A 9,129-nucleotide genomic window follows, 5' to 3' on the forward strand; every position below is an offset into this window, starting at 1 on the left:
CTCTTAAAATAATTCTGAATGAAATTTGATGAATTTGATGTCAAGTGGATTAACTCGTTTCCAATGTGACGTGTACGGTAGTGCCAGTGTGCTACAGGCATTCCAGAGTGCAATTAGTGAATGTATAATTATGCAGACATAAATCAGTCGTACACAAACGCTGACAACTTATCTTAAAATTAATTCCAACGATTTTTCGAACTTTCTGCATGATTAAATCATTAAGTCATTCAGAGTGGTTTGATGTGAAATCCCCCGTTCTAAAGAAACTTACGGACACAGACTTGTTCACAGTGGTGGTGATAGGAACCAGACGTCCGAAGTGTTTAATGCTGAAAGCAACATTACAGAAGGTTATTTACATGAAATGGTAACACATTTGCTGTTTGATGGCTGAGACATTGTTTTATGTCAGTTTTGAGAGAAAGTTTTGGCCTAAAATGTATTTTTAAGCTCTGTACATGGTGGAAAAGTGCATGTTTGGGTGTTGTAAGGAACGTAGTACCCAAAGAAAACTTATTTGTTGATTTACTAATATTTTACTGTTATCAGTATTACATATACAGACTAGAAATATAGAAAATAAAATATAGAAGATACATGTAGGTTCACAGGTCTTTTTGAATGGCAAATATAATGTCTGCATTTGTGTTGTAGACATTGTGACCCCTGGTTCCTATCAGCACCACTATAAAGAACACCAAGTTTCTGTACAATGAACCATTTCATATCAAACCCAGTCAGAGTATCTCAATTATTGAATTAAGCAGACATTTTGAAAAATCAGTGGATTTCATCTTTCAGAACAAATTTAGAATGAAATTTCACATTTCACAGCAGTGTGAATTGGGAAATTGGATCTCTCCAAATCGGATTTGAGCCACTTTCATATGCTGGCCTGTTTGTTATTTGACAGTTCACCCGACGACAACATTCATGTTGGAATATTTTTTTTTTCTCTGTCCAGAATGCATATGCACATCACTATGGTCAATATCTAGTGTTGGTGCCAGCTAACTTGAGATGAAATGTATGTGTGAAGGCCCAAACTAATGTATTCACACTAATGACAGACATATGTCACAAACACAAACAAAAGCTGTCTAGATGGAAAGACTGGGTCTGAGCAATAAGTCTCATAATAAGAACGCAGCTTTCTCTCTCAGTCTGCTTTAGTTCCAGTGAGCGGCTGGCTCCAGCGCTGACATAGAGGTCAGGGAGAACACTGAGGCATGGGGCAGGTTGGTGCCTGGAGCTCCAATGCTGCACAGCTGGCTGTACCAGTCCTCATGCTGCCTGGCGGGCTGTGCTGGAGTGGGCGCTGAAGGGCAGGCCAGCTGAGTGGCTGCTCCTGTGTGGGGGGAGTAACCACCAGAGGGCAGCATTGAGGAGAATCTGGGGATGTGGGGCAGGGAGTGAGGACACTGGTACTGCCTTGCCGCGCCTGCAGGGGTCACACGAACGCTGCCCAAAAGAGCTGCGCGTCCTGGCAGCACACCTACTGGCAGCACTTTCTGGGTGGCACGCTCTTGCTTCCGCTGCTTGGCACGTCGGTTCTGGAACCAAACCTGAGACGGCAGAACGAGGACATTGGGGGCATCAACTTAAGACAACATGTGATTTTACAAAAGACCTTTTAACCCCTTATAAAGACACCAGGTCCATGAATAATAATCTTTAGGATGTGGACATCTGTGAAGAGCTTAAACAGGTCACTCAAAAATGAGTAATTAAGAAATAAATACATTTGCCAAAAAGTATATTTTGCATACACACTCACCACCACTTTATTTTGTTCCACTTCCTTTTATTACTTTATGAGGTCCACATACAGTACTGTGAAAACGTCAGAGACCACCCTTCGTTTATTTAATGTCCATTCAAAGTGGCCATTAAATACATCTTGTTCATTTTTCAGTATCAAGAAAAACAGCAGAATATATAACAACAAAAATGTATAACAGCTAACATTACACAAAACTAATATTTGTCTTTATTACAGCTTTAGTCCTTTTCAGGAGACTTGCTTTCAGTTTTTTAAACAAATGCAGAGATATCTTTCCACACCTCCAAAGTTCAGTCTTAGAAGTTGGTTGCATTTTCTGCTTCTGATGATCTACGTAATCTCAAACACATTGATAGTGTTGAGTTGTCATGTCAAAGTGGAAGTATGGAAAGAAACACCTGTGGATTCTTCAGATCTGAAGCAGAAGTGGCTTGATTTTCTCCTCTCTCTCAAAGATGAAAGGTTTAAGTGCTGCTTATCTGATGGGGACAGTTTTAGAGGCCTACCTAGTCTTGAGCAGTTCTTAGGAGTCCCATTGTCTCTGTATATTTAAATTATTTTTAACTCTGGTGGGCTATTTTATATCTAATCTCCTCAGAAATGTCTCCTGAAGAATAAATAACTTGTACTTAATAGACATTTTGACTGGAAATTAAACAAATAAAGGTGTTCCTTGACTTTTCCGCAGCACTGAACCTTATAGATGCCCTATATAGGGGTACAACTACAAATTTCCCAGCCACCTTATACCAAATTAATCACTGGTCCGTTTTTATCCACGGCAACTGACCAGATATTTGTTTGGGTGGTGGACTGTTTTCAACACATTGTCACTCATCACTGACATTGATATGGTAGTATGTGTGGAGCTGGTATGATGTGTCAGGCACAAAGGTGTTGTTGGGGTATTAGACACGTCGGTGTCACTGCTGGGTTAAGAGTGGTCCAACACTTAAAAATACCAAGCCGAGAGCAGCTCTGTGATCAGAGACTGACCGCTGGTGAATGGCTACAAGATAGATAACAGACTTGGCTACTCATGGCTTATTGCCTGTATACACCAGCTAGGTGGACATAGTGTTTCTAATAAAATGGCCAGCGAATGTGTTGTTCTATGATGCTGAAAACACAGCAAATACATTTGATGTGAGAAAATATTGTAGATGAGACTCAGTATTCAAAAAGAAGATGATGTTTCATGTTGTAAAAAAGCTCTGACCTGTATGCGGGCCTCATTCAGTTTGGTGGCCTGAGCCAGTTCCTCTCGGTAATAGATGTCAGGATAGTGGTTGTGTCTGAAGGCTAACTCCAGCTGCTCCAGCTGTTCAGGGCTAAAGGTGGTGCGGTGTCTCCTGCGGGACGGCGATGGGTGGGGTCTCGCTCGCCTCACCCCGTCCCCACTGCTCTCAGGCCCCGTGGACTCTTTCCTGGTAGGAGCCTGAACATCTGTACTCAGAGAGGTAAATAGAGGAGATTGGACTTGATTGGAAAAGTGAACCTTTGCGTGACTCCAAGAAAAGAAAGAAAGAATCTGTGTACATGCTTCTCTCTGGTTACAAGTAATTTCCCACCGACAGAGAGTTTTATCAACTGTGGCCACATCGGCGGAGTTCGCTTGGCAAGAATGCATCTCACAAATGGCATCTCTCTGAAGGGGAAGGGTTTAAGAGCCTTACACTAGTGAACAAAAGGCTGGGAACTCAATAGGCTGTGGGCTTTACTGCCTAAACTCAATATCGTGAGAGAGAGATACCAGAGGCCAAAGGATTGAGGCAAGATTAGGCGAACAAAAGTCAAAAAAAAGCGACTAATTTGTCAAATCACTGGACTTGGCTTTTTCACAAGGTTGGTGTGGAGGGCAGAGGGAGAGTTAAGTGAAGTTACTTTTTTGCTTGTTGTGAAAACAAGCAAGCAAATGCGCGAAAGGTGAATTACAGTGTAAATAAAGCGTTTCCACCATGGATTTTATAATGTCCTAAAGTATCTAGACAATCCTTTTAAATAGTGAATCCAACTACTTTAAAGGAATAGTTTGGTGAAAAATCAAATGTACCCACTTTCCTCTTATCCCAGATGTAGTCCATACATCAAGACGTGTTTGGAGACCAAGTTTTGCTTCCTTAGTTTAGAACTGCTTACAAAGCTAATGTTGCTAACAAGCACTAGAAATCAGTAGTCACCCAAATAGCTCAAATCGGTTGGATAAAAATGCAGCACCAAAACATCTTTCAACCCGCATCTAGGTTTTCATGAACCCATGCGTTCAACTAATCATCCAACATCAGTTCCTGACCTCACTAATGCTCTTATGACTGAATGCAATCAAATCCTCACAGTAGTGTTCCAACATCTAGTGTAAAGCAAGTGTTCATGCTTTTACTTCGGGGGACAAACTTTCTAATAATATCCCTGGTTTCAGATGTAATGTTGAATGAACAGGTGTCTACAGTCTTTTAGATACATAGTGTACCATCACATACACTTTGTGCTGTCTATGTTAATATAGAAACATGATTATTTCTCATAGAAAGACCAATATAGCACCACATTTACCTCATATATAAGGTAGTTCGTCCTAAATCATACCTCATATTCACAATGGAAAATCTCACACAGAAGCCAAGGTGGGTCAAAACCATTTGAACTGGATCCACAGTCAGATGTGGATTGACTTTGAGCATTAGCTAAATGTTGTTAAGCTTTGTTGCCTACCTGTTTTGAATTTTTTGTAGCTTTCAAGGCACTGCTGTGGCCTAGACCATAGCTCAGTCCAGTTTTAGCTAATGTCTAGGCCAGTGATGCTCAAACCAGTGATCAGGAACCCTTAGACAATCCACATTTTGCCCTTTCCCTAAGCGTTGCAATTTGGGTTGGAGCAAAGAACTGCCTGAGGGTCCTTGAGCCCCTGTTTGCGAACCACTCATCTAGACCATGTCCAGCTCTTTATTAATTCAGTATCCTTTTGTATAGTAAGTAAGCTTTCAGCAGTCACAAATATACATTAATGGCTAATTCTTACCTGCGCTTGAGCTGACGATAACCTCAGAGTACATGTCAGAGAACGGCTGATGAGGCTTAACAGGGTCCATAGCTGGTCCTCTCTGAGCCACAGTGGGGTTTCAAACCCGGCTATGGACAATACAAGCTTACCTGAGTCTTTTACACTCATTAAATGACCACCCTCAGTGACATCATTCAGCGTTCACACCCCTCATCACCTGGCCTCCTGTTGGAATGATTGACACCAAGTATAATGATATTCCGACCTTATAACTTTTCCTGATATTGGAGTTTCAGAAATGTTCCTTTAGATATCTATAAAGTAAATGAACTTTGTTTTGGTGGGTTTAATCCTTTAAAATCCCAGGCTTATGACATACTAAGGCTCATTATTCAGTAACTACATGGACTACAATGCAAACTGGCTGAGTTATTCGTAGTAATAGAAGTGTGCAGCAAAACTTTGGACGAGTGAACAAAAATAGTCAACTGGCTAATTTTGTGTATATTGGATTTTTTGGCTTCTTTATTCATTCCCATGGATAAGAAATCAAGAACTGTTTAGTCGGATCATGTAATGTTATCGCAGGGGAGAATGCATGCGTGTGAAATGTGCAGAACTATTAATGGGGAATTCTGTTGATGTTCAAAACTGAGATGTAAACAAAGTCATTCAGAGTGTTTTGATGTGAAATACTTCATTGTAGAGAAACTCACAGACTCCGATTTCTTTACAGTGGTGGTGATAGGAACCAGGAGTCGCCATGACTACAACACAAATATGGCCATTTTTTTTAATATCCAAAACCACCAGTGAACCTACACGTGTCTTCTGAGTGTTGATAATGTTGATAATGGTGAAATAGTGGTAGATCTGAAAGAATATGTTTTCTTTTGGGACTGTTTTGCACTGTGTGCCCCTCTCCACCATGAACAGATGAAGGAAAAAAACTTTTTGGGGTAAAATTTTAAAAGTATCACAAACCCAATTTCAACATCAACAGGCAGCATATTCAAAACCATTTCATGTCATTTCTGTGAGCTATTAGAGACATTAAACTCTTCAGATTTCACAACCAAGGTGAACAGTTCTGCTCTCCAGAAGGGAGCATTTCACATCAAACCACTCTGAACGACTTTGTTTACATCTTACTCATTTAATTATGCAGAAATTCTGAAAAATCAGTGGAATTCATCATTAACTTCCATGTAGTACTCTTTATAATTAAGGCTCAGATTGAATTTATGGATGTTCTGAGAAGTATGTGTCCTCTCACAAATCTCATTCAAATCTCATTCCTAAGGTAGAAAATCTAATTTCAGATATTTATCCCCACTCTGCCTGTTATGTTGCCTTTCCCGGTGTCCCTCACTGTGAAACAATTCTGTGTTTCCAAAAAAAGGTGGAGCAACCTTCATTAATAGTCTCCTAGCTGAATGTAGGACTGCAGTGAACTATAGCACTTTAAGCTCTTTTTACTGTCTAATTGTGTGACCACAGTGGCCAGAGACCAAACTAGATATGGAAGAGTGAGGGGGTTGGTAGAATGGAATGGCGCTCTGCACGGCTTAACTGTGAGTGACACAGCCAGAGCGTCATCTGAGCCAGGGCCAGAGGCTTAGAGCGAAGCAGAGAGGCTACCGTCAGCCAAGCTAGCCATGACTTATCTGCCTGTTTAACTATTTAAAGGAATAGTTTGGCCAAAAATCAAGTTTACACAATGTCCCCCTATCCTAAATGCAGCTGATCAGCTAAGATGTTTGGTGTGTGAAGTACCTGTTTCTGCAGGTAAAAGGCAGGTGCCCACTGCTTGCCAGCCTTCTGGACTAGTCTGACCACCATGGAGCTTCCTGCTGAGCAACATTGTACAAACCTCACCTGCAAACCACTGACCCTCCTAATGGAACTGCGGCATTTTTTTAATCATAGACGTTGCTTCTCCTGCTGTTCCCCTTTTTCCATGTGATATACTAATGATCGAATCTCATTGTTTGCTATCTGGTGTCGGCCAGAGGAGGATGGGTTCCCCTTTTGAGTCTTGGTTCCTCTCGAGGTTTCTTCCTCTTGCTCTTAGGGTGTTTTTCCTTGCCACTGTCACCATTGGCGACGCTTATGGGGGGCTGGGATCCTGATTTTTCTGTAAAGCTGCTTTGTGACAACACCTGTTATAAAAAGCGCTATACAAATAAACGTTGACTTGACTTGATTTGATTTGACCAATGTAGCTAACGAAGAGTACAGACAGTATGCAGCTTCAGGATGGCTGCTATGCCTGTTTCTATCTATGCAATGTATTTCCTAATGCAATGTGTCAAAAACCACATAAGGAAGTCTATTTGAGAATAAAACAAAAGGAGGATAAGATCAAAAAGAAACTAAAATGAATTAAAATGACTGGATTAATAATAAAATAATCATAATTAAAAGAAGAATAAGAATATGAATAATAATAAGTAAACAAATAAATAAATGGGGGAAATTTAGTTGTTGAGGCTTCTGTGTAATATTGTATTAAATATGTTTTCTGCTTATTTTAAAACTGAAAAATGAATAACTGGTACTTTGTACTGGAAAATAAATAAAGGAAGGTGGTCTCTGACTTTTACACAGTACTGTAAGTGTTCATTACTTCTGAGTTGCATCAGCTAAAAAAATAAAGAAGTAACCCTCAGGCGTCAATCACGTCTTGGCTGATTGAGGGACCCTTATGCAGATCTAAACTCAGATTCACACTCTTCCTTTAACTGAGTTCTATTCATTTTCACTAAACCAACCACTGTAACATGAAGTTATACTCGCTGTATAATACATGCAAGATTAATTGTAATATTTATGGACACTTGGATTATATACTCTGATTGTCACTTGTAAAAAGATACACTTTGTTTAGCTATCATGTCGATAACCCCAGAACAATTTCCCGGAATGTGTTTCTTGTTGCTCAGAGATGGCTTCACTTGAGTAATGAGAGAATGGAGGGAGGAAGAGAGCGATGGACCAAGATTCCAATCACTTAGACTTGTGTTTCATAAATGGCTCTACAGTATAAACATGGTTTTCAGTAGTGGATGAATTGGCTGTGGCCTTTAAATAGTTGAAGCTGACAGAAATGAAGCGTCCAGAGAGAAGACTGTCCCTGCACTGCTGAAAGAGGATGAGCGTGTCTCTGGGCCAGCTGATTCTCCTATTCTCAGCACTGGAGAGGGGAATCGTGGGGACTGGCTGAACTCTGTGGACCCCCAGAACGCTGCGGCCAGGCTGCCCAAAGAATTCTGGGAATTTCCAATAGTCTGAGGAATTCTGACTCAGACCCAAACAGCACTGGGTGGAGGTTCTGCCTGCGAGAGCCAAAACTTAACCACAACATCTACACACACACACACACACACACACACACATATACACACACACACACACATACACACATGCATGCATGAAACCAGTCAAACATACATGCTACACTGCTGTGAGATCAGTGTACATTTACACACACAGCACTTTCCTGACATCACTACACATTCAGCACAGATGAAGACTCTCACTGAGCTACAGAACTACACAACGCAAAGAGAAAGAAGAGAGTAAGTTAGAAGAGAGATAGTGAGAAAGTGAGACAGTGAGACAGAGTGAGATGAAAGAGTGAAAGAGTGAAAGAGACAGAGAGAGAGAGGAAGAGAGAAAGAGAGTGGGGGAATGAGAAGGAAAGAGAGAGAGAGAGAGTGGCATGAGAGAGAGGAAATGAGAGGGGGGAGTGAGAAAGAGAGGAGAGAGAGGCAGAAAAGAGAGAAAAAGAGATATAGAGGCAGGGAGAACGAGAGAGAGTCAGAAACGGAAACAAACAGAAATGAATGAGAAAGACACGACACAGAGAGGAAAGAACAAGCAAAAGAGAGAGATGGAAAGAAAAATGAGGACAGAGAAAGAGAACGGGGGACAGAAGAACAGAGAGAGAGAGAGAGAGAGAGAGAGAGAGAGAGAGAGAGAGAGAGAGAGAGAGAGAATCTCCTCAGAAGTGAACTGGGAGTGACCTGGCTGGCAGCCTCTCAGCCCTGATGGAAGGAATGTAACCCAACTCCCCTCTGGCCTGTACTGCACAGTGACCTGTGCCTGTGTGTGTGTGTGTGTGTGTGCGCGCTTGAAGGAGGTCACTGATACACAGATAGAGACAGTTTTCTAGAATTCCTTCCTTTATGGAGGTTCATCTCTCTGCAGACAGTTGCACATGAATATAATGTTACATCAACTGCAATGATGGTGTAAAACAATCAAATTCTTTTTTGCTATTAAAATAAACTATATTTTGCTATATTTTGATATTGTATTTGTCACTTATCTGGAAAAA

At 41.0% G+C, this 9,129-nt stretch overlaps 1 protein-coding gene across 1 annotated transcript; it reads right to left on the reverse strand.

Annotated features, from left to right (window-relative positions):
• Positions 1–1,172: 1,172 nt before the first annotated feature.
• Positions 1,173–4,875, reverse strand: prop1 (PROP paired-like homeobox 1). The gene is made up of 3 exons (XM_036573415.1): positions 4,806–4,875; positions 3,006–3,232; positions 1,173–1,568 (listed from the first exon to the last, which is right to left on the reverse strand). The coding sequence occupies exons 1-3, from the start codon at positions 4,873–4,875 to the stop codon at positions 1,173–1,175; spliced, it is 693 nt and encodes a 230-aa protein (XP_036429308.1).
• Between the last annotated feature and the right edge of the window lie 4,254 nt (positions 4,876–9,129).

The sequence above is a fragment of the Colossoma macropomum genome, unplaced genomic scaffold (assembly GCF_904425465.1).
Source record: "Colossoma macropomum unplaced genomic scaffold, Colossoma_macropomum, whole genome shotgun sequence".
NCBI classification, from domain to species: Eukaryota; Metazoa; Chordata; class Actinopteri; order Characiformes; family Serrasalmidae; genus Colossoma; species Colossoma macropomum.

What these genes read in the sequence shown, in the direction of transcription:
- prop1 (XM_036573415.1), bottom strand. Translation starts at nt 4,875, where the DNA reads ATGGACCCTGTTAAGCCTCATCAGCCGTTCTCTGACATGTACTCTGAG. An exon ending in TATCGTCAGCTCAAGCGCAG is followed by an intron (nt 3,233 to 4,805) that starts GTAAGAATTAGC and finishes CTCTGAGTACAG; the next exon opens with ATGTTCAGGCTCCTACCAGG. An exon ending in TGAATGAGGCCCGCATACAG is followed by an intron (nt 1,569 to 3,005) that starts GTCAGAGCTTTT and finishes CTGCCGTCTCAG; the next exon opens with GTTTGGTTCCAGAACCGACG.